This window comes from Nelumbo lutea, chromosome 3, assembly GCF_056320005.1.
Source record: "Nelumbo lutea isolate HS-2025 chromosome 3, American lotus-T2T, whole genome shotgun sequence".
NCBI lineage: Eukaryota > Viridiplantae > Streptophyta > Magnoliopsida > Proteales > Nelumbonaceae > Nelumbo > Nelumbo lutea.
Window position 1 is genome coordinate 90,716,433 of NC_142686.1, and position 26,061 is coordinate 90,742,493.

Consider the following 26,061-nt stretch of genomic DNA (forward strand, 5'->3'; position numbering starts at 1 on the left):
TCACCTCAAATTTAGTGGCTAAGAATTTTTTTAGTCTCTGGATTTCAGCCTCCCAATCTCCTGTGATCACTATGTCATCCACATACACAATAAGAGCTGCGATTTTACCTTCACCTCTTTTTACAAACAAGGTATGATCTGACTGGCATTGCTTGAACCCCATTTGTTGGACTGCTACATGGAACTTACTAAACCAAGCCCAAGGTGATTGTTTCAATCCATATAGGGACTTTTTCAACCTGCACACCTTTCGTTCACATCCTCTGGCACTGAACCCTGGGGGTTGGGTCATGTACACCTCCTCTTCCAAGTCACCATTCAGGAAGACATTCTTGATGTCCAATTGGTGAAGATCCCAGTCAAGATTTGCTGCCAAGGAAAGGAGAATCCAGATGGAGTTCATCTTCGCTACAGGGGCAAAAGTCTCTGCATAGTCTACTCCATATACCTGTGTGAAGCCTCTTGCTACCAGTCTATCCTTGTACCTTTCAACAGTTCCATCAGCTTTGTGTTTCACTGTGAACACCCACTTGCACCCCACTGGTTCCTTCCCTTTAGGAAGATCTACCAACTCCCATGTACCATTTTTATGTAAGGCATCGATTTCTTCCTTCATTGCATCTGTCCATTCAGGTTTTGACAAAGCTTCTGCCACGGTCTTAGGGATGGGAACACTATCCACAGAGGAGAGGAAGGCATGGTACGAGGGTGAAACATGCTCATAGGACACAAAGTTAGAGATAGGATGATTAGTGGTACAAGATCTAACACCCTTTCTCTTAGCAATAAGAATATTAAGATCATTGGGGACATGTGAATCAACATTTAAAGGAGCAATGGGAGCAAGTGTACCTGGCTGATGAGACGGATCTACCTCGGGTGAATCCGATGATGTTGGTTGCATAGTGTCCGGCTCCATGGCTCTTGAACTCTGCTGGCTCTTATGACGACGATGGAAAACCCGGAACGGAGGAGGATCGGGTAAAGGAGGTAGTTGAATCTGAGTCGTCGCCTGTTTCTCCTCAACCCTACTCTCCCCCTGAGGAGAAACCGAGAAGAATGGTTGACTCTCAAAGAATGAGACATCAATGGAAACATAGTACTTGTAGGCAATGGGATCATAGCAACGATACCCCTTTTGAGATGAGGGGTAACCAAGAAAAACACAAGGAATAGACCGAGGGTCAAGTTTACCACGAGTAGGTGATAGGTTGTGGACAAAACAACGACACCCAAAAACACGCATCGGAATGGTGGATAGCGGGGCTGTAGGGAATAGGAGCTGATGTGGGGCCTTATACTCTAGTAGCCGAGAGGGCATGCGATTGATGATATATGTCGCACACAATACTACATCCATCCAGAACTGTTTTGGCACATTCATATGAATCAGCAAGCCACGAGCAATTTCGAGAAGGTGACGATTTTTTCGTTCAGCCACACCATTTTGTTGGGGTGTCTTGGCACAAGAGCTTCGCTGAAGTGACCCACTCAAAGCAAAGAACTTCGTGAGATCACTATGGAAATATTCCTTTGCATTGTCCGACTGGAAAATATGAATTTCTGTTTGGAACTGAGTGAACACCATGCGTTGAAAATCTTTCACAATTTGTGGCACTTCATCTCGAGATCGCATATGATAAACCCAAGTGTATCGAGAATAATCATCATTCAAAGTAACAAAATACTTATAGCCAGCCGCAGTAGGTAGAGTAACAGGGCCCCAAACATCAGAATAAACAATATGAAAGGGAAATTCAGATCTTTTATTTCTTAAAGGTAAAGAGCTTCTACAATGCTTACTCAACTGACAAGTTTGACACTGTAACTGACTCACTGACAAGGACAAACAACTTTGGGAACATAACTTTTAACGACTCAAAAGAAAGATGACCTAAACGACTATGCCATAAATAGGCATGACTCTCACTCGACGAACTTGTGGACTCAGTCGCCACTAGACCAGCATTATTCTCCAACACGTAGAGACCATCCACCATGCTTCCTCTACCAATCGTCTTCCCCGAGGTCAAATCCTGAAACACACATGAAGACGGAAAAAAGGTGACTGAGCAGTTCAAAGAGTGAGTAATACTACTGATGGACAACAAATTAATAGGTAATTTCGGAACATGCAGGACATTTGGAAGAGTAAGGCCAAGTGGGAGAGATATGGTGTCTCGGCCAGCTATGGTAGAAAAAGAACCATCAGCCAGTCTTACCTTATCTCTCCCAGAGAGAAGGTTATATGTCTGGAACAAATTTGACTTACCGGTCATGTGATTTGAGGCTCCGGAGTCAATAATCCAAGGTGAATTAATTGTATGAGATGACACATGAAGGATGTGGCGTTACCTGATGTAGACGCAAATGAGGTAGGAGTAGGCCCAGAATCCACCTGGCGGAGAGTCCTACCATACAATTCCAAATGTTCACGGAAGGAATTGATAATATCTTCCTTAGGGTCAGAACCGGGATGTCTCTCCTGAGTTACGGAAGGACTAGTCTCTGTCGATGCCAGATTAGCTTAGTTATACCTTCTTTGATTATGCTGGCCTGGTTTCTTGCCCTGATCCGGTGTTGACTTCTTGCCCAAATCCTGCGCCCATTTTGGTTTTCCATGGAGATCCTAGCATGTATCTTTAGTGTGTCGTGTCTTCTGGCAGTGAGTGCACCAAAGCTTGCTTTTATCTTCTGTTTTTTTCTGAGTGTCACCCCTTTTAAAACAACCTCTGACATTTGTATCTGAATTTCCCAATGCTAGGGCAACTGACTCCCCTTCTACACCATTTTTCAATGACTGATTCAGCCCTAGGAGAAAGGCAAACACGCGTTGCTGTGATACAAGTGACTTATAGGCTTTTGCATCTTCATCACACTTCCAATTCACGTTCTGATTGTGATTAAGTTCTTTCCATATTGATGTCAAATCAGAATAGTACATTGAGAGACTCCTCTCCCCCTGCTTGCAAGTAGAAGATTCAACTTGTAGTTGATATATCTTGGCATAGTGTCTCTGTTCTGAATAAGTGGACTTCGCTTGTTCCCATATCTCACAAGCAGTTTCAGCCCACATAAAAGTCCTCCTTACTTGTGGCAGCATTGAAACCAAGAGCCAAGACATCACCATACTGTTCTCTTGGTCCCACCTATCATGCTCAGCACTTCCATACTAAGGTTCCTTTACTCTCCCATTGATGTATCCTATTCGCCCCCTAGCAGTGATGTAGAATTTTATCCCCCTAGACCACTCAAGGTAATTCAGACCATCAAAGGGAATGACAGCCATGGGAAAGCTCATATCCATTCCCCCACTCACTCCATTGTGGCTTCCTGAGATTTCTGAAGTAGTAGAATTCTCAGTCGACATGGTCAAGCAGTTACTCAGTCCCACACATCGGATTTAGGACCCCTCCTTACTCCACAAGCAATGCTCCACTCAGTTCACACCCACACACTAGGGTTTACCAACCAGATTGTGCACAAACCGTACCAAATTCTGGACAAAACTGAGGTAATATTTGGCAGTTCCAGACCTGCCTATCAGAATTCTAGAATGGCTAACAGCCACTAATCCGCAGGAGAGATCCTTCTTGCTTATGGTCAACTCAAACCATTGAGAAGACATGCCAGCATTGACCTACAGGTGTCTTAACACACCAACAGGATCACACGATCCAAGACAACTAGGGTTACACAGGTTCGATAGCATTCAGCCGCCCCTGATTCATAGGGTTTTCACTCGGCCCATGATTAAGGAGAGTAAAGAGGAGAAAATTAGAGGGAGAACTATATCAGTCGTAGCTATTCTGTAGTCCAGAATCAGATTTCCTTTCTGCTAGTCAGTTCGACCTATTCTTTGGGTTGATCGATCTTCTCTTGACAGTAGGGTTGATCGGTCTGCTCTCTTTTAATCAGTATTCCTGCTCTGATACCATCTTGACAGTTTAGCCGGCCAGAGATAGGTGAAAGAGGAGAGAAGAGAAGAGAAGAGAAGAGAAGAGAGGAGAAAAGAGAGGGTTTGCAATGCAACAGTACTGGCGGCGCCAATGTTTTTTTAATATATATAGGGCGACAGAAAATAACAAGGGAAAAGACCCTTGTGCCCCTGAGTACAATAACAGACATAACAGAAATAAAAAACGAAATAAAAAACACTTTAATTTGGACAAACAGGCCCTAACAACTGCCCTTGTGCCCCTGAGTACAATAACAGACATAACAGAAATAAAAAACGAAATAAAAAACACTTTAATTTGGACAAACAGGCCCTAACAACTGCAACTAAGTTATTCTAACATTATTCCAACAGAAGGAAAGAAGGTTCCATAGCAGTTCAAGGATTTGGTTAGGCTACTTACAAGTAACAAATTTGTATTTAGCTTGGGTACTTGAAGAGCAGAAGAAAGTACCAAGGAATCTATAGCCTTGATAGTTCCTTTGCCAGAGATAGGCGCAAGAGAGCCATCAACTAGGGTGATTTTGTCACGGCCAGGAAGTAAATCATAAGAAACAAACAAATTGGAAAGGCTGGTCATATGATCAGAAACACCGAAATCAATAATCCAAGGGATCCTATGATTACTTGAGATAGTTGCATGATTGGCAGAAGCCCGTATACCTAAATGAGCAAATGTAGAAGAGCTTGAATTTCTTGGAGGGTTGGAAGAAGAGGCCACACCCTCTAGGTGACTGATCATCCTTCCAAACTTCTCATACTCTGCCTTCATAGCTGCTAACTACTCACTAACAGTCATCTCTTCAGTTAGCCATCTGTCACTATCTGGATCAATAGCAACATTGGCACTCTATGCCATGCCTTCATATTATCAGACTTCTTTTGAAACCGAAGAGGAAGAAGCTCAGGATGCAATTTCCAACACTTGTCTTTAGTGTGTTTTGGTTTCTTACAATACTCACAATTAACTTTTTTCTTCCCTGAGCTACGTGGAGTCCCTGTAACTCCCTTGGGTTTCACTCCCATATTAGCAAATTGATCATTTAGACTAGCCCCTTGAAATTGGACAGGTCTCTTGCTTTGTTCACTACTTACCAAGGCATAGGCTTGAGACAGTGAAACACTATCATTTGCTTTGTGATGTTATACTCTGGATTCAACCTTGTCAAAAACTCAAAACCCTGTTTCTCTGAACAAGTTTCCTGTAGGTCTCAGCATCATTAGTGGTGTCCCAGGCTATGACTTCTGTCAAATCAATTTCTTGTCATAGAGACTTCAATATTGCGAAGTAAATAGCTAAAAGGTTTCTCCCCCTATCTCAAATTCTTCACATCACTCCTCAGCTTGTAAGCCCTGGCTACATTTAATTTCTGGAAATAGGTTTCAGCAACACTATCCCAAATTTGCTTTGCTGAATTCATCCTCAAGTAGTGTTGACTAATCCGCGGTTGCATTGAGTTCACAAGCCATCCAATAACTGTATAATTTTCTTGCATCCATTTTTCATATATGGATCATCTTCTGAGGGATATGAATTTTTACTATAGATCATCTTTCGAGGGATATGAATTTTTACTACAGATATAATAACAGTATAATTTTCCTCTACTACAAATATGAATTTTTACTGATTGTGACCAATCTAGATAATTAGTTCCATCTAGTTTGACTGTGGTCACAACTAGTAAAGAGTCTACAGAGGCTCCCGGAACCTGTTCGGATTCAGCAACATGCTTGTTTTCAACTTTTGAAGGGTTCATCTTCTTAATATACTTCGAAAATAACTTCTAACAACTTCGAGTAACAACAAATGAAGACAGAAGAAAAATTGTGTTGTGAGTCAACCTGTATGCAGTCGTACTTGCTACTTGCGTCTCACCCGCAACCTGGGAGAAACAAAGAAATCTCAGCCGCTCCTTGTAGACTTCACAGAACACCAAACCACTTGAATCGATCTTCAAGATGAAGGATGAGAAGACTTTTAGTCACTGAGCGCCAGGTCAAACTCTATGTGGGGCCCACAATCAGATTTCTCTAGAAACATAGGGTTTTGGGCAACACACTTGAATCTGTTAGGAGGACGACAAAACCAGTCCCCTTCTCTCCAAAAGCCACTAACAACTGGACTGAAATAGGTTTCTTTAACTATTCGTCCGATTCAGTTCTCCATACACACTGTGTACGGGAAAAAGGAGGTGAAAAAAAGAAAAAGTTGAGCTTGCTCTGATGCCAAGAAGAAAAACAGCCTTTTGAAAAGAAAGGACTGTTTAAAAAGTTGCAGAAAATCAAAAGAAAGTGGCAGAGATCAGGTTTCAAGAAGAGAGAAGAGGAAGAACAAGGTGGCGGCAACTAGGGTTCAGAGAGAGACTTTCAAACATAATCTCCTCTTACACCCCTAATTCCATTTCATTAAGTTTAATAATTTACAGAGAGGCCCCTTGTTGGGCAGAAATTTAAAAACATAACATAAGAAAGAATAAGAGCCCAGATTAAGGCCCATTACAGCAAATAACATAAAAGATAGAAAAAGATAAACAGCCTATGGGCCATTTGACCCATCTTCTCTACAATAATCAATAAAATGTTAATGATTAATAGAAAGAAAATGAGTTAGTTGATTATCCTAGACTTTCTGCAATATCATTGCAGCATACGATAATATTTTGTCAATTCTCAACAGCATGTCTCCATATGTTGTCATGCTTTGGACCTTTGGTAGGTGTTGAAATGAAATGCTCTCTCTAAATGATCATTAACAAGTCCTTGCGCCCCCAAGAGGACGAGTTCTATGGGCATGCAAAGACCAAATTCCTTGGAAATTCAGACCTTTAGTGAGAATGGCTCAAGCTGTAGGTGCTGATTTAAATGCCTCATTTAATAGGTGCCTAGGAGTGCCAACATGTTGGCTGATTTTCTGGCTAAGGATGGGGTGGGGAAGGTTTGTTTAGATACGGGATGCCCAGGACTGGGCTAATTTGTAAAATGTAATCAGTTTCTGTCTTTTATTTTTGCTCTGTTGTCAGTTGTGGGTGGCCTCTTGGGAGGCTCAGCAGTGTACACTTTTTTTGGATGTATACATTGTGTGCAGCTTGGCATTGAATGGATATTTTGGCTGTATACTTTAAAGAGCAATAAATATAGGCAGTACAAGCATTCCCACAGATAGGCACGGGGTGCTACCTCTCACACATTAAACAAATTATCCCTGTTTACCTATTGATTAGCTAAGACATCTGCCATTGCATTAGCTGATCTCCTAGCCCGGAATATCCTCAAATTCATACTTCTAGTAAGCCATTTAAATTTCTTCATCTCATCCCTACAGTACCAAATTATAGACTATGGACCCTTCAGCCATCCTACCACCAATTTTGATTCCCTTCAATCTCCACATTTATCAAACCCAATTCACTAGCAATCTGTACCCCTTTCAAAGCAGCAAACAGTTCCACCCTAGTGGAATTTCCCACTTTCACTGGGCTAGAGAATAAAGCAATGATATTTCCTTCTTTGTCTCTCAAGTCTCAGTGCCTCTCCTATTCTGGAGAGGAGATGGGCATGACTATCTCTTATGCTGTTTTTTGGTTTCAAAAGATCCTTTGGAATTCTCTTATCACATTGAGTGCAGTAGTAGAGATTTCATGAGAGAATCATTTACAAGCAATTCTTCTACTAGCCTAAAAATAATATGAAGTGCCTTGTAATTTTTAGGTGTCAGGGATGTGGTAGTTTTTTAGTTCATCAATGCTTAAAAAGGCCATTAGTTACCCAATGTTGGTCCCAGATGTTTGGGGTCTTGCGAGGGGTATAATGGATGTAGTCCTAAACTTTAATGTTTTTTTTTTTTTTTTTGCACAATGGGGTCTAGTTTGTCAATGTTTATGAGAACATGTGTGACCTATTTGCTGGTGGTAGGCAAATTATTAGAGTTCTTTTTTTTTTGATAAATAATTTACTAGAGTGCTTTTGCAGTAATTTTTTCTTGATTTTCTTATTTATTTCTTCCACTGAAATTATATCACATTTTGTTATCTTGAATAGAACCGCCCTGCTGAGCTTATTGCAAAGTTTCTGGATGAAAAACTTCGTGCTGGTAATAAGGGTACTTCCGAAGAGGAGTTGGAGGGCACACTTGATAAAGTTTTAGTTTTGTTCCGATTTATACAAGTAAGTTACTTGGACATCTTTTTTGACTTGAAGGGAAGCTATAGAGTTGTTGCATGGGGATGCTATTTTTTCTATATCTACATTCGATGCTTTTTCTTCAGTTCTGATTCATCTTGCCTGCTTTTCTAGTTAAGTTATTGTATTTCCATACTTTTAGGTATTGATAGCCATGTTTCATATTTTATCTCCTTATAATGAAAGGGTAAAGATGTATTCGAAGCATTCTATAAGAAGGATCTTGCAAAAAGGTTGCTGCTGGGAAAGAGTGCCTCCATTGATGCTGAGAAATCAATGATATCTAAGGTAATGGATGTATTAGCTATTTTTACTATTTTATCTGTGAGTTTTAACATATCTAATTTTAGGTCTTAACAGCAAGTTCTTTCAACTATTTCAGCTGAAGACAGAATGTGGGAGCCAGTTCACAAACAAACTTGAAGGAATGTTCAAGGTGTGTATCCATGTTTTTACTGATGTTCTTTTTAGTTCAGTTTTCCATTTCTTTTCCTCTATTTGATACCAGAACTCTTTTTATTAAAAAGAGTCCCCATTTAATCCTCTTGCTGCATAAGATCATCACAAATGGTGGGACCTTCGGATTAGTGTTATTCTCATAAATTTGTGCATGAGTGGCAATGATATACAATGCCAAAGATTTTGTAGAACATTGATGGGCCTAGTCTCCTTCTAGTCTAGAATTGCTTATATAGATTTCAAGTGGAAGAAATGGATATGTTTTTGGACTGTTTACACAAATTTATGTAATAAAGTAGGGTCTCCTAGTCTGATATCTTGCTTATCCTTTCATCTGAAGTCTCACATCTGTGACATTTATGTTCATATCCAAACTCACAGCTTGGGTCAGTGGGTGGATGGTTGGGGAGCTCACAAGAGCTCTCTCTCTCTCTCTCTCTCACTCTCTCTGTGGGGTGATGAGCACAGAAGCTCCAAGGCCAACTAGAAAACTGCCTTGGTTGGAGAATTGGGGAGTGAGAGTTAGGAACCATGCCTCCTAAAGTGATGCAGTGAGTGCGAAACTATGGCCATTGGGAGGCAATTGCTATTTCTATTGGAAGAAAACTCTGGAAGATGTCATGCAGTCAAGGGAAGCACTCCTTAGAGAATGTTTGGTGGGCAAAATCATGGGGAGGTCTGGCAAGGTGCGAAACTGAGCTTTGGAAGAATGGTGTCCCATAGGCAGGGTGAAGGTTTAAAAAATTGGTGAGTGCACTATTTCTGTTCATCTCCTCAAAAAACGAAGCAGTTGTATATTAAATAAATCAACACAGTGGATGGGAAATAACAACCTTCTCCTAGACTGGTGGAGTGTGAATGCAGGTTATTATGTGTGAGAATTAGTATGGATTCATGTATATAGGCTCCTGTTGCTACAATGAAGCCTAGAAATCATTAGAACTATTGGGGGTTTATAGGGGAGGGGGGGGGGTTCATTGGCCAGAGAGGCAGAGCTACAGCCCTCCGCAGGATAATTATTGGTAGAGCTCCTTCAGGCAAAGGAACATCTCAGGACAAACTTCTCAAAATCTATGACGGAGATGTTGATTTGTGTTGAGAGAGCTGTTTTATGTTAAGTCTTGGGAGGCAGGGTAATCTAGTAATTACCAAAAGAAAATAAGGGCGCTCCAGTCTTAAAATTATCATAAACAGGGGCATTATTGTAGTTGCACTTATTTTCTATTAATATATATATATATATTAATATGCTGGGCTGACTTTTTTAGAGAGATTAGATTCTAATCTTCTCTTCTAAGAGAGGCTTGGCTGTTTTTCTCTTGACCTAATCTCTCTTTCTCCTCTCCCTCGTCACTCTGTCTTCCTGGTCTGAATACTAATACAGCTCTGTTGCTTGGTATCAGAGCAGGGAAATTGAGGTATCTCGTTCTTTCTACTCCATCTTATTCCCTTCGAACTGCTCTAGAAGTTACTTTTGTGGTTAACTAAACCCTAGTTCTCCTGGTCAGCCTAGGGTTTTCTCACTTTCAGTTTACTAAGTGATCTGTGATGGGTCTAACAATCACAGTTGGTGGTGCAAGTGATGTGTGAAGTGAAAACCCTGTAGTGGGATCATTCCAAGAGGGAGCTGTGATGAATCTGTGTGAAGACATTAATTCAGAAGTGATTGAATGAGCAAAACAGGTGAGGTACTGAAGTGACTTGTGATTAGTAGATACTGCGAATGAAGGAGTGAAGTGATCAGCCCAGCAAAGTGATAGATACAGGTGTAAAGGTGTGCAAGAAACTTCTTAATATTCAGTTTGTGAACCTGTGATTTTCTAGAATTATTTCAGAATTGAATTGTGATTGATTTCATAATTTCTGAGTTGAGCGAAGACCCTCGTTAGGTTTTAACATCTGTTATTGTGAAAGATATGGATTCAAAACAATCTATAGTTGTTATTACCAGACTTTATGTCTGTTCAAATGACCAATATTAAGCTGAATGACAGTGGTAGCTATGCAATTTGGGCTAAATCTGTAGAAGTATACCTTATGGCTAGAATGAAACTGAAGTTTATAACTGAAAAGAGTAGAAATCTGCTGGATTTAAAAAATATAAAAGAAAAGAGTGTTTTCTTGAAGAGAGAAGGAAGAGAGAAGAAGAAGAGAAGAAGAAATCTTGAGAAGAAAGAGAGCAATAATCTGGCTGCCCTCTTCACTTGTTATTTATAATAAAAATATAAGAGGAGTACAAAGACTACCGATGGAGGTAGATTTGGCCCGACCCCTTGGCTGTGCGACACGTGGAAGCAATTGGGTATGACTTGGTAGGAGCGTCAGCTCGGCACAACGACATAGCCATATCCCAAGAAGAGGCCCGAGCTCCCCAAGGAGAGGCCCCGAGCTCCCCAAAAGGAACCCACGCTTCCTAGGAGGTAGAACCCGAGCCTTACAAGGAACCCCGCGAAGGGCGAAGCCCAGACTGATCCACCTCGGGTTAGTCCGGGCCACACCCCGGCACCTCGGGTCAGTCTGGGCCCATCTCCTACCTGAACTTAAGACTTCACCTCGTGCACCACCCCGACACTTTGGCTCCAGGTCGCAAGACTGAATAACCGTACCTGACAAAGAAGTCTGTACTCTGAGGCGGCACGCCTGACTGATCATGGATTTGACAAATGAGAACCGCACTCCAATGGCCACTTGCTACCGCCATCTTAGTTGTTGCAGAGACGGCCCTGTCAGAGAAGACAGTGGCGGTTATGCCTGCCCCCCACAGAGACGGTTACACCTGATTTGGCAGAGGCTTGGGAGTGAGTGCACCAGGGTGGTTATAAAAGGCCCTCTTCCCCCAGAGCAAAGGTAAGTAACACCTTGCGCCTTCTGGTCTCAGAATCTCTCATCCTCCTTGCCTTCTCAAGAGTACTAACTTGAGCATCAGAGCATTCCCACCGGGTTCCTCCCTCGGGAATCTCTTGTTTCCTCCTTGTTTCAGGCATCTCCTGCTTCGTCAGAGGCAAGGTTACCGGCAACTAGGACCGACCGGATCGTGCATCATCATTTGGCGCCGTCTGTGGGAACGCTTCAAATAGCCTCCCCCAACCTCTAGCTCTTTTCTAAAGAAAGAAAACTTAGCATTCATGACTTCCTCCGGTAGAGATAGACATAATGCCGACCTGAATGCCGTCGGGGAACACCCTCTGCCCCCCACTATCTGCATCGGGCAGTTCACCATCCCCCTCTCGGTGGACGGAATCCCTAGCCTAAATGTGCCACGAACAGTGGCGCCTGTGAATGTTCCCCTTCTCCCCTCTGTTGAGACAACCTTTGTCGAACCAACCATTGTCCCCTTGGCGACCAGCCATAACCAACTTGATGATTTGATGCAATGCATGCGGGCCATGCAAGCCCAAATGCAGCAGCTTCAGCAACACCAACTCTACCAGCTGCAGGTACTACATCACGTCTCTTAGTATCACTACCAACAACAGTTCCCCCAACTACCTCAGAGCCAGCCACAGCTCCCACCTCGGCACCTTGCTGTCAAGCAAGTCAAGCCCTCTCCTCAGGGCGGGCACCTTCACCGGAGAGAAGCCTCCTAGTCTCGAAACCCCTCCAGAAGCCAAGCCTCATCCCTTGGCAGGAGGGAGAGACTAACTACCCCCGCTTCGCAGCATGCCGGCGGATCGGGGACCTCCCGGCCTATCAAGTTAGCATCACCTCGGCGCTCTCAGTTCGGGCTCCCACTTGCGGAAAACTAGTTCGGCGCCTTAGCCGCGGACTACCACCAGCAGTCCGGGTCCATTGAGCTCGGCAACACCAAAGTGAGCAGCGCCAACACCGGACCTTCCAAGCAGCAGCGGAGGCGCCGACAAGCTTGCCGAACTACCACCCGCGTCCTACCTGAGTTCAGAGGTAAAGAGGAAGTGAGCTCGGACGAGGTAAAGGTTACTCCTATTCTTTCAGTCCCTTCCCCCCGTCATCAAAACTCCTCGTGGTCCCCATGCCCAAGGATTTCAAACTCCCCCCGCTAGACAAATATGATGGTTCCTTTGACCCGAGTGATCATGTAGATGCTTTTTAGTCCCAGATGCACCTAGCGAGGGCCTGCGAGTCCTGCATGTGTGTGGCCTTTACTACCACCTTCAGGGGAGTGGCCTGCACTTGGTATAGGAACCTGGCCCCCGGGTCGATAAGGAGCTGGACCCAGCTCGTGCAAGTCTTCACCATGCACTTCGTCACCAGCAAGCGGTGCCCTCGAACTGAGGAGAGCCTCCTCGGTATAGTCCAGAAGGAAAGGGAGTCCATTCGGAGCTATATCAAGCGATTTAACGACGCGTGCTTACAGATAGCTTCCGAGGTATGCAAGTATTCTCTCAATAGCTTCCGAGGTATGCAAGTATTCGTGTTTGAAAAATGAATGCCTCTGTCGGGGTGCTTCTTCAGGTATGCAAGTATTCTCTCAATAGCTTTCGAGGTGCATGCATGTATTGGTTCGCAACACTGATGGCATAGGAAATATCTGGTCATGCCACACACAAATACAACAGTCAGCCCACCTTTCTTTGATATCTCCCCACATCTATTACCAACTTATCATCCACAACATTAGTTCTATGGTTTGGATTAATAGGAGTGTCGGTTGGTTTAGTTCCCAACTTCCCAGTCTCCCGCAGTAGGTCAAGAACATACTTTCTCTGAGAAATGAAAATCCCATGCTTGGATCTTGCAACTTCAATCCCCGGGAAGTATTTGAGCTCACTATGATCTTTGATCTCAAATTCTTGTTGCAATAATTTTTTGAGAGCATCAATCTCCTCCAGATCATTTCCTGTAACCACTATATCATCCACATATACAATCAGAATTAACACAAGAGTATCTCTCTTCACAAAGAGGGTGTGATTAGACTGGGTTTGTGTGTACCCAAAACGGATAAGTGCCCCTCTAGACATGTCAAACCAAGCCCTAGGTGATTGTTTCAAGCCATACAATGATTTTCTGAGTTTGCACGCCTTTCCTTTACCAATATTTTCATAAAAACCTGTTGGAATGCCCATATATACCTCTTGCAAATCACCATTGAGGAATGCATTTTTAACATCAAGTTGAAACAGAGGCCATGAATAGGTTGTTGCTAGAGACAACAAAATACGAACTGAATTCATCTTAGCTACTGGTGCAAAGGTTTCCAGATAATCAATGCCATAGGTCTGAGTATGCCCTTTTGCTACCAACCTTGCTTTGTATCTCTCTATCCTACCATCGACCCTGTACTTCACAGTGATCACCATCTACATCTGATTGTCTCCTTGTCTGGAGGAAGATCAACTATCTCCCAAGTTTGGTTCTTAACCAAGGCTTCCATCTCTTCTTGCATGGCTGTTTTCCACTCAGGTTTGGGAAGAGCCTTAGTAACATTCCTGGGTATAGACACAGAATCCAGGGAAGAAAGGAAAGCTCGGTAGGAGGGTGATAAGGCATTATAGGAAAGATGGTGTGAAATGCAATGGGCTATACGCTCTCTCACCTTTGCGAGGTGCAATGGGAAGATCAAGGTCAGTGGGATTAGCTGCAACAATAGTGTTAGGTACAGGCAAGGTTTAAAATGTCGACGTTGATGGAAATGTCGCTTACCAAAATATAGGACATATGTCGGAAATGTCGAGGGGAAATATTGTAAAAATTAGAGACATTGTGGAAATATGCAATGAAATTTTGTAAAATGATAAAAGAAGCATTAATACATATTTCTAGACTATTATCTTATTCCCAACCATTATATAAAGCTAAGAAACTAAGATCAATAACAAATTAGTAAATGACAATTTACTGATTTATTATGCATTTTGATGTTTTTACAAGGTTATCTGATATTTTCTTTTGTTATTTTTAATTCTGATTTATTATAAGTTCTAATATATTTATTTCACACTAGTAAATAGAAATACACTTATTCTGATTTTTTAAATATTAAAGTTATAATACATTATGTTTTATTAAAAATTTAAGATGACACAGTGTGAGGTGAAACAGGATCAGTAGGACGGCTATTGAGCAAGAACCGAATTCTTCAGCAAGAATGGGGTAGAGGGCTGGTGAGCACGACTTCAAATTGCCCCTTCTGCCAAGAAGCAATATCAAGAACAATTCTTGATCACTTCTACAAGTGGAGATTGTTGGTTTGGCTGATATGTTGTTATTCTCTTGTCTGGGCTGGGTATTATAGTCTCTAGTTAATGGGCCTTAATAACTGGGCCTAATTGTATCTTGTGTTTTATTAGACTGGGTGTCCCATCACTAATTAGGGGCATCCTGGTCCATTCATGTAAATTATGTATTACTCTTATATTAGTGAACAGTGCCAGCTGATGAACAGTGCCCATTCGAACACATCAGACTCTCCTCTCTTCTTCTTCCTCTTCTTCTTCTTCTTCTCAGCTCTCTCAACAGGTTCAGTTCGGCAAACATGGTATCAGAGCTCTAGGTCTGGTCGTAGAACACCTCTCTCGCCTGGTTACAGCAGCTGTTTCGCACTTCTCTCTCTATCTTGGTACTGCAAAGAAACCCTAGGTCTGGTCGTAGAACACAGCATAACCTATACCTAGGGTTCCCTTGGTTGTAGGGCCCAAGGGGAGTTAGTCCCAGTAGCTGATGCCCTAAGAGATACATAGAGCAAGGTGTAGCCATTCGGCTATGTGAGCTCTGTGTAAAACAGATCTAGAAGAGAGGACTGATTTCAGCAGTCCTAGAGCAGTTCGTGGGTGAAGGTTAACCTGCGATAGCAGTGATTGGTGTGTGGTAGAAGCCACAACAGCTAGGTCAGGGTTGCGGCAACAGCGGCCAAACTCAACAGAGTTTTTTTTTGGCTCGACACTTCAACTGTAAGTGGAAGCTTGTGACAGCAGTGACTGGAGCAGTACAGCAGAGTGGGAAGGGTATTACAGCCCTAAAACAAACCCTCAGGTCTGAGATAACAATGCTGCAAGGTCCGGAAGTCTGAAGAGGTTTCACATAACCTGTGTGACAGTTTTGGTACTCTTGCAAGTCGGAGAAGATGTCTTCCATATCTGGGGAAGTTTCTTCTAGAGATATTAGGACTAGTGGGAGGTCTCCTAATCTGGAGAACCCTAATTTGCACAGCCTATAGATAACAAGTGTGTTACTTGATGAATATAACTTTAGGGAATGGTCTGTTTTGGCCATGCTCTTTATCACATCCCGGGATCTTATAGGCTATTTGGATAGGCAGAAGAAAGAACCCGAAATAGGGAGTGCTGAATATGCTGTTTGGAAAAGAGAGAATGCTACAGTCATGTTCTGGCTGCTTGCTTCAATGACTCCCAAGGTAGCTAGGATGGTTCAACACTTCTCCACAGCTGCCAAGATATGGGAAAAGGTGTCAAAGATCTATGGGCAAAAAAAGAATAATGCCCGAATCTATAGACTGAATCATGATGTTGCTGCCTTGAAGCAGGGAGACATGAGTGTTGCTACATACTTTACTACATAAGAAGGATTGTGGGAAGAGCTGGATCACCACCTCATCATAGACTGGGAGAATGCCGGAGATAAGGAGAAACACGACAAACAAGTTGAAGAGGGTAGAGCATTCAAATTTTTGGCTGGCCTAGATCCGGTATATGAGAACATAAGGTCCCAATTATGGGAAGAGATGATATGCCTGATCTACATCATGTCTACTATCTTGTGAGAAATGAAGAGGTGAGAAGAAAGGAGATGCAAGTTGATGCCCATATTAAACCAGTAGAGCAGTCTATAGAACATTTAGCTCTCATTTCTACAAGCCAAAGGGGGAACAAGTTCTCTGATAAGAGACACCTGAGGTGTACTCACTATGGGGGAGAAAAACATGTGAAAGAGAACTGTTGGGTTCTCTACCCTCATTTGAAACCAACAGCATTGAGGAAAGAGAAGAAGCACCAGAAGGGCTATTCGACAAGTGGGAACCTAGCAGCAAGTCACAGCGATGGAGGTTCCAAACACTCATCCATAGTTGCTTCCTCTTCTTCGGGACAGACTACCAGTTCCCAAGGACATGGGCCTATGGATTTCACAGCTGATGAAGTAGAGGTACTTAGCCGGGCACTGGCCCGCCTAAGGACAAATTCTCTTTCTTCCACCTCCCTTGCTAGATCAGGTATTGTTTAAGCCTTTAGTGCAACTAGTTCCATTGATCCAGCCTCCTGGTTTATTGATTCCGGTGCAACTGACCACATGTTTCACATGTCTTTCTTGTTCTCTTCCTATCATTTAATGTCTGGTCAAGACAAGATGAAGGTTGTTGATGGTTCCCTCTCTACCATATCTGGGAAAGGAGTGGTTGACCTAAGCAAGGATATCTCCCTCAAATCTGTCTTACATGTTCCCGATCTCTCTTCAAATCTTTTATCTGTTTCAAAACTTACCAAGAATTTGAATTGTAGCATAACCTTTTTTCCTCCTCATTGTGTTTTTCAGGACAGTTTGACGAAGAGAACGATTGGAAGCGGTCATGAGCGTGGAGGTCTCTACTACCTGGATGCAGACATCAGTTCATTCCTTCAATCATCTATTACTAGTGGTCAATCTAATGTGGAGTCATTATCTAAGCTGCACCTGTGGCATGCTAGACTAGGTCATTTATAGTTCTCGTCATTGAAAATGTTGTTTTCGGAATTGTTTCAAGGTGTGTCAAGTCAAAAGTTAGTCAGTGAAGTCTATCAATTATCAAAATAGTGTAGAACTGTGTACTCAACTTCTAGTAATGAAATTCAAGCACCTTTTGACTTAGTGCATTCTGATGTTTGGGGTCCTTCTCCCATTGTTTCTGTGGATGGCTATCGATACTTTATCAGTTTTATTGACCACTATTCTCGATGCACATGGATCTACTTATTAAAGACACGAGATGAAGTGCCACGGGTAACCATGGCATTTTGCAAAATGATTGAAACACAATTTAGCAAGAAAATCAAGAAATTCAGGTAAGATAATGTTGCTGAATATTTCGAAAAATCCTTAAACTTGTTTATGGAGGATGCAAGAATGATTCACCAGTCATCTTGTGCTAGTACCCCCCAACAGAATGGGGTTGCTGAGCGCAAGAATAGACACTTATTGGAGACTGCACGAGCTTTATTATTTCAACGCAAGGTTCCAAAAGTCTATTGGTCTCAAGCAATCCTCACTATATCACATCTGATAAACCGAACGACATCTAGGGTCTTGGGAATGAAGACTCCATTTTCGGTTCTTTGCCCTCATCTCCCTGTTTTTTCTCTTCCACCGAGGGTCTTTGGGTGTGTATGTTTCATACATGTCAAGGATCCAAAGAAGACAAAACTGGATCCTCGAGCTACAAAGGGAATCTTCTTGGGTTATTCTCCTACTCAGAAGGGATACAAGTGTTATGATCCAGTCACCAAGAAAAGATATGTCACAAAAGATGTGGTGTTCTTTGAGTCTCAATCCTACTTTCAATCTTCCTCGGATCCTCTTCAGGGGGAGACTAGTAGGATGGAAGAGGACCCTCCGGTTGATTCTTCTATTCCCCATTTCTTTGTGCCCCTCTCTGCCTCGGATTTTCCATCTTATCCTCTTGATCCTCCTAGTTGTGGTATCCCAGGTGAATCTAGTGAGGCTCCCATTGGCCCGACTACTACTAGTAATGTGGAAAATGTTATTAAAGGCTCCAACAGGCAGCAAAAAGATATCAGAGTTACCTACAATAGAAGGAAGAAGAGCCCTCCAACTCATGACAACAACCAATTGGACTCGGATCAACCTGTCTTAGTAACTCAAGGTAATCCTATCAATTCCTCTGACTTGGATCTTTCAATTGCACTTCGTAAATCTACTCGTTCTTGTACTATTAGATACCCTATTGTGGATTTTGTGTCTTACTCACACTTGTCCCCTAGTTATTGTTCTTTTGTGTCTGGTCGGGTTAGACAGAGATAAAGATGTTTCCCAACCAACCTTTGGTACATAGCCTTGTCCTTAAGGAGTTCTCCACTTTCTGCACTTATCTTATGGTTAGGCTCAATGGGAGTATCAGCAGGTTTCACTCTTAACTTGCCAGTTTCTTCCAATAAGTCCATAACATACTTCCTTTGGGAGATGAAAATGCCATGCTTAGATCGAGCTACCTCAATTCCTAGGAAATAGTGTAACTTTCCTAGGTCTTTCACTTCAAATTCCTTGTGAAGGTGTTGTTTAAGGGTTTCAATTTCACTAGTGTCACTTTTTGTTATCACAATGTCATCTACATAGATCGCAAGTAGAGTCAGGGAATTACCTGTTTTCTTAAAGAAGAGAGTATGATTTGGCTGAGCTTGTATGTATTTGAATTTGTCTAGAGCCAGTCAAAACCTATCAAACCAAGCTCTTGGGGATTGTTTCAGCCCGTACAAGTTCTTCCAAAGACAAACTTTCTTTCTTGCTTCTATACTATAAAACCAGGGGGTAACTCCATGTATACTTCCTCTTGCAAGTCTCCATTGAGGAAGGCATTCTTAACATCCAGCTGAAATAGTGGCCATGAGAAGTTTGCAACAATGGATAAAAGAACTCTGGTAGTGTTCATTTTTGCAACAAGTGCAAAGGTTTCTGTATAGTCTATGCCATAAGTTTGTGTGAATCCCCTTGCAACCAATCGGGCCTTATACCTCTTTACAGTACCATCAACATTATATTTCATAGTAAACACCCATATGCACCCAACAAGTTTCTTCCCTTTAGGTTGGTTAACTAGTTCCCATGTATTGTTCTTGACAAGAGCATCAATCTCTACTTGCATTGCTTCCTTCCATTAAGGTATCAAAAGAGGATGCCAAGTAAGATCTGTAGGATTTTGAAAGACAGTTATAGGAAAGGAACTTGGAAATGCAATGGGCAGTGGATGAGGTGCAACGATGCTTCCCTTTACGAATAGCAATTGGAAGATCAAGGTCATCTGTCGATGAAGGTTGAACATCTGTAACAGTGGGATCAACAGTAGTAGTGTTTGGATCTAGAGCTGTAGAAGATGTTGGAACTGGCCTGGATTGCTGTTGAGTACGAGAATCAACCTGCCTCCGCCACTTTCTGTGATACACTCTCAACTCCCTGCATTTTTGACAACCTTCTTCGCAACTCCCCCTAGTAACCGAGACAGGTAAACTGAAATCCCTTCCTCACTATTCTCCCCCTGAGGAGAAGCCTTTTGATAGTAGGGCATATTCTCAAAGAAGGTGACATCCATGGACACAAAGTGCTTCCCTAAAACTTGCTCATAACAGCAATATCCCTTTTGATTTTGTGCATACCCAAGGAAAATACACTTAGTGGCTTTGCGATCAAACTTGGAGCGATGAAGTCCAAGGATTAGAACAAAACAAGTACACCCAAAATTTTTCGAAGCTAGTCTAAACCTATCAAACCAGGCTCTTGGAGATTGTCATGCATTGAAAATCTCTCACAATCTTTGGCACTTCATCTCTAGATCGCATAGGATAAACCCAAGTATATCTAGAGTAGTTATCAGTCAAAGTAATGAAATACTTGTATCCAGTGTTAGAAGACAGAGTAGCAGGGCCCCAAACATCATAATAGACAATGTGAAACGAAAATTCAGATCTTTTATTTCTTAAAGGAAAAGAAGTTCTACAATGTTTGCTCAATTGAAATGTCTGACACTGTAACTCACTAACTTACAAAGACTTAAATAACTCTGGAAACATAAGTTTTAATGGCTTGAAAGAAAGATGACCAAGACGACTATTCCATAAGTAGGCGTGACTCTGACTAGATGAGCTTAATGACTCTGTAGGCACAAGACCAACTTTATTCTCCAACACGTAGAGACCATTGACCATGCTTCCTCTACCAATCATATTCTTCGAGGCCAAATCCTGAAACACACACGAAGATGGAAAGAAGGTAACTGAACTATTCAAGGAGTGAGTAATACTGCCAATGGAAAGTAAATTGATAGGTAATATAAGAATATGTATCACATTAGAGTGGGTAAGACCGAGTGGAAGAGATGAGTCCTTGGCCGGCTATGGTGGAGAATGATCCATCAGCCAACCTCACCTTATCTCTCCCAGAGAGGAGGTTGTATGTCTGAAATAAAGTTGACTTACCAATCATGTGGTTTGAGGCTCCAGAGTCAATTATCTAGGGGGAATTAGAAGTATGAGATGACACATGGAAAGCAGTGGCAGTGTTACCTGATGTAGACACAAAGGAGGTAGGAGTAGGGCCAGAATCCATATGGCGAAGTGTCCTACCATATAATTCCAAATGATCATGAATGGAGTTGATAATCTCTTCCTTGGGGTTAGAACTAGGGGCCCGCTCTTGAGGTACCATGAGATTAGTCTCTTGAGATGCCACATTTGCTGAGTTATATTTCTTTTAATTTTGCTGGGTTGGCTTCTTACTCTGATCAAATGCTGATTTCTTACTCAATTCTTGAGCCCATTTAGGCTTCCCATGGAGGTCCCAACATGTGTCTCTAGTGTGCCTGGTTTTCTGACAATGAGTGCACCAAAGTTTGTCTTTGTCATCCACTATTTTGTGTGAATCACCCTTGTTAAAAGATCCTTTGACAGTTGAATTTGTACCCCCTCAGACAGCTAGAGCAACCGGTTCCCCCTCTGCACGATTCATCACACTTCTTCTGCTCTCTTCAGACTAAACTAAGGCATAAACCTCCTGAACTGAAGGTAAGTCTTTACTTCCCAAGATCTGTACCCTAATAGACTCATGCAGGATTCAGCCCCGAAAGAAAAGCAAATACTCGTTGCTTGGAAACAAGTGACTTGAGGCCCTTGCATCTTCATCACACTTCGAGTTCACATTTTGGTAATGATCCAGTTCCTTCCATATTGATGTCAAATCTGAGTAGTACATTGAGAGACTTCTCTCCCCCTACTTGCAAGTGGAGGATTCAGTTTGCAGTTGATATATCTTGGCATAGTTCCTCTTCTCCGAATAGGTAGATTTCGCTTGTTCTCATATTTCACAAGCTGTTTCAGCCCACATGAATGTTTTCCTTACTTGCAGCCGCATGGAAACCAAGAGTATTCAGCAGACCAGCTTCATCAGGTTTTTTTCTTGGCACACAACCAAGATAAGAGAAGAAGGAAAAGGAGAAGACTTGTATCAGTTGTAGGTCAGTTTTTTTGTTCTCAGTTTGGAGAAGACAACAAGATGAAGGGGAAGACCTTGTTTGATCTGCTCTCAAATCCAATAGAGTCGCTTTGATGCCATCTTATCAGTGGATGAACAGCAGTAAACAAGAAGGGAAAGGACAGAGAAGAGAGAAGGTAGAAGAGAAGAAAGAAGATTGACCAACTCAAACCTAAGTCTAGCGGCGCCAGATTACATTAATATTTATAGGGCGACCATAAATAAAAGGGAAAAACCCTTGTGCCCCCGCTGAGATTAAAGTACAATAACAGTAATAAAAAACTACTTTAAACAGACCAAACAGACCCTAACTAAGCATAATATGAAAATAAATATAAAATAAACAAGAAGGGAAAGGACAGAGAAGAGAGAAGGTAGAAGAGAAGAAAGAAGATTGACCAACTCAAACCTAAGTCTAGCGGCGCCAGATTACATTAATATTTATAGGGCGACCATAAATAAAAGGGAAAAACCCTTGTGCCCCTGCTGAGATTAAAGTACAATAACAGTAATAAAAAACTACTTTAAACAGACCAAACAGACCCTAAATAAGCATAATATGAAAATAAATATAAAATAAACTATTTCAACAATAGACTTTTCCTATATTTAATATTTTATTAGGAATTTTAGAGTTCAGTTTTTTGGGTTTTATTTACCACCAACTCCACCTATGATTCACCCCCCCCTTCTTGAATTCTGATTCACTCCCCCACTTGTTACTGAACAATAAAAACCCCTATTTTATATTTAAAGGCATGGGTTCAAAGCTTGGCCTAGGCCCAGGTTATAGCCCTTATCATAGGTGTTAAGGCTGACTCAGCTTGGGCCATGATCACTCTGATTTACACCAATGTATTGTCTTGAAAGCCTTTGTCTTAACTTTTTGGTTTGAGTTGGAAAACTAAAATTAATTTTGATTTGCTATTAAAGGATCTGAACTATTTTTTTTTCTAACTTGAATTAGAAACAGTACAGCTTTAGATGGAGTTGTCAATGGGTTGCGTCTACCAGACAGAACTGATCTGTCCAAACTGATTATGTTGATTGTGTGTTTGTGTCTCTATTGATAATTGTTTTGGGGCCATTTCATGTTGTTCTGAACTGATTATTTACTTTATAATATCTAGAGGCCCCCTGGTTTTGTTGTAACTGTGGTTATATTTTCAGTCTAACAGGGTCAATTTCATAAGCAATATGTAAGATGATTTTGGTTAAAAACACTTATTAACTACATATAAACAGTGTACTATTTTAATGTCATTTTTATTAAGTTTATATTTGTTAATGTCAACTATGTAGGTGTATTTTTGTCTTTATGCTTATGTTTAAATTGCTGATGTGTAAAGCTATGTTAGATCTTATGTCCCTCACTTAAGTAGGGGCAAAGGTGTCATTTCCAGATTAATAGAAATATAAAAACAAATCTAGCCAAATGGGAGAGACTGATTTTCTCTCTTGTTCAAACCAGATATTCTTCTTCTTCTTCTTCTTCTTCTTCTTCTTCTCTTTCTTTTATTTCTGCTGTCATCACTCTAACAGAATTCAAGGGCAGACCGAATTCTAATAATATTATAAAAATGAAGTTATTAAGTTATTATTATAATAGGTAATTATAGATATCAAGTATAATCAGGTTTAATTGGGTCAGATTTGATTGTCCCGATTAATAACCGGTTTGCGAATGGTACACCCTGTCCCGAACCAGATCCAACCCATCGACAGCTTTAACTTTAGAGATAGTGGGACCCATTGCCACTCTACATATATTTTTGTTTTGAATTAAAATTTATTTATCCCTTTTTTCTGACTTGAAGGCCTCATTTTTGAAGGAGAAATCCTCCTCTCTGAGGGCTTTGCTTTATGGATGGTTTGATGTTTAAAAAAGAATTCTGGGCACATAATGGTTAGTGTAAGGGCTTAAACATGTTAGTTTTTGGTGCATGAACATCTCAAAGCTAGTCAATGATTTTGGGTTTGCCTAACCAAATGGTTTTTACATTCAATACACCCACTTCCATCCTTAAGTTGTGCAATTTGCAAAGCACACATTATGAAGTTCTAGCCATTATTGATAAAAATAATTGCATAACTAACATGCAATATCCAACTGGAGAGTTTTACATTTGTCATTTAACTATTTGCTGACCATATGTTTCCTTGATGGATCTTTGATGGTATTCTGCAGCAAAGGTTTGAAATTTCACAATGTTTTGGCCAATATGTTGCGTTCCGCCAAGGGTCCAATATGGGGAACATACAGAATTCATATATTTTGTTTCTTTTTGTCAGTATTGGGCCGATATGGGCCTGTATTGAATTGTTTTAGGTCTGTATTGGCTGATACGATCCTGATGCGGTCTGGTACACTATATGTATCAGCGAATACAATGCAAATGTAAGGTATATTGTACACTATAACTAAACAAATATTAATATAAATTATATTGAGTTTTAAAAATTAAGGCATATTATACACACTGTAGCTTTTCCATCATTTTTTAATGTACCCAATTGTATCACGATACCTTGCACTTTTATAAAACATTAAAATATTTTTTATAAATTACCAAAAAAATAAAGTATGTTTTTATGTTTAAATTATTTATTTATAGTTATACAAAACTCATATTTGTTGTTATTAACATAATTTTTTAGGATTTATACGAGTTTCCTAACGTATCCATGTGTATCTTGATTTTTCGTCTGTATCCATGCATATCCAAAGTGTATCTTGATATATCTCTTAAAATCGCCTCTCCAATACACCTTGTGTTTCTGATACATTGAACCTTGGCCGCAGCTTGTACTGAATCATTTGGTTTAGATGTTCATTGACTATAATTTTGTACCTTTGCATTTGCAGGATGTTGAGTTATCAAAAGAGATAAATGAATCATTCAAGCAGTCATCCCAAGCAAGGACAAAACTCCCTTCGGGTATTGAAATGAGTGTCCATGTGTTAACAACTGGGTGAGCCTTGTTTTCTCTAATTTAGTGCTTGTAATATTATATTGCATTGCAATATCACAAATTGCCACTGCTATGTAAGCTTACTTTCTTGGAAAGTCGTAATTTTGCTATTGTTAACTGGTCTGCAGGTACTGGCCAACATATCCACCCATGGATGTTCGACTTCCACATGAGCTAAATGTGTACCAGGTTAGTGAGAATGGTCTAGGAAACCAAACTATCTTTTGATATCATTTTGACTGGTTTTTTCCGGTCACTTACTGGTTGTCTTGTCCTTGATGACAGGACATTTTCAAAGAGTTCTACTTGAGCAAGTACAGTGGAAGGCGCTTAATGTGGCAAAATTCATTAGGACACTGTGTATTGAAGGCTGAGTTTCCAAAAGGCAAGAAGGAACTAGCAGTGTCACTATTTCAGGTAGGCCCTTGTTTGTATTTTTTTTCTTCATTTTTAAAAACTTCTTAATCAAGAACTAGATTTAATTAAAGATTGAAAGAAAAAAAAAGTACAATGAAAGTGAGCCTGAGAACAAAAGAGGCTACCTAAAAGCTGAAACATACAAAGCATTGAAATCGCCCAAACAAGAAAACAGGAAAACAGTGCTAAGCTGGTAGCAGAAACCTCACTGATGGAATCTCTCCTCTAGCACCTGCTTGTGCAAGAAAATCAGATAAGGAGTTGGTAGAAATTGGTGTCCAGTAGGAGTAGTTCAATCCATCCATGTTTGGCCTAGCCTCCCTGTCCCAAAATCATAAACACTAATCCTATTTCATGTCTTCTGATCTATAGTAACTAACCCAACGACTTTATGGCATCGACAAATCATTTACAAACTCAAGAAAGAATCTGGAAACACTAAAACAAAAATAAATCAACTAGAGAATGAGATTTAAATGTGTATACTCCTCCCTTTCTTCTTTCTTCTCTTAGACCACCAGTTTTGAAGATAAATAAGGAAGAAAATATTATTGAAAAACAAAAACAAGATACAACTTCTAGGTGACCAGAAGTCACCATTCATCAAACAAAACAGAAAACCAAAATGTACAAACAGGCCACTAAGCGTATCACTACTTCAAAGTACAAAAAACTCAATCACGGCAATCTGCCCATGATTGTGATTTTCCCCCAAACTTCCTAATCTCTCATTCCACAATCCCAAACATTGATTTGCTCCAACCTCTCAATCCTTCTATTAGGCTTTGTAATTTTCTCAAACCCAGCTGTACCCTGAAATTTATAAAAATTCCATTTTTGCTCCACGGACTCCAACAAGATAGGATGTCCATCAAACTTGCAAAATCCCTAAAAAAGTAGTATTGATC

At 41.0% G+C, this 26,061-nt stretch overlaps 1 protein-coding gene across 5 annotated transcripts in view; it reads left to right on the plus strand.

Annotated features, from left to right (window-relative positions):
* LOC148866705 (cullin-4-like) overlaps positions 1 to 26,061 on the plus strand; it is a 90,202-nt gene that overhangs the window by 43,968 nt on the left and 20,173 nt on the right. For all 5 annotated transcript variants that reach the window (XR_016109915.1, XR_016109914.1, XR_016109916.1 and 2 more), the window contains exons 7-12: positions 8,000 to 8,125; positions 8,327 to 8,428; positions 8,523 to 8,576; positions 24,630 to 24,736; positions 24,865 to 24,925; positions 25,022 to 25,153. Coding sequence is in view for 2 of the 5 variants with exons in the window: in XM_088978130.1 (XP_088834256.1) it covers positions 8,000 to 8,125; positions 8,327 to 8,428; positions 8,523 to 8,576; positions 24,630 to 24,736; positions 24,865 to 24,925; positions 25,022 to 25,153 (582 nt within the window). In the remaining 3 variants the exon portion in view is untranslated. The remainder of the gene's footprint in view (positions 1 to 7,999; positions 8,126 to 8,326; positions 8,429 to 8,522; positions 8,577 to 24,629; positions 24,737 to 24,864; positions 24,926 to 25,021; positions 25,154 to 26,061) is intronic.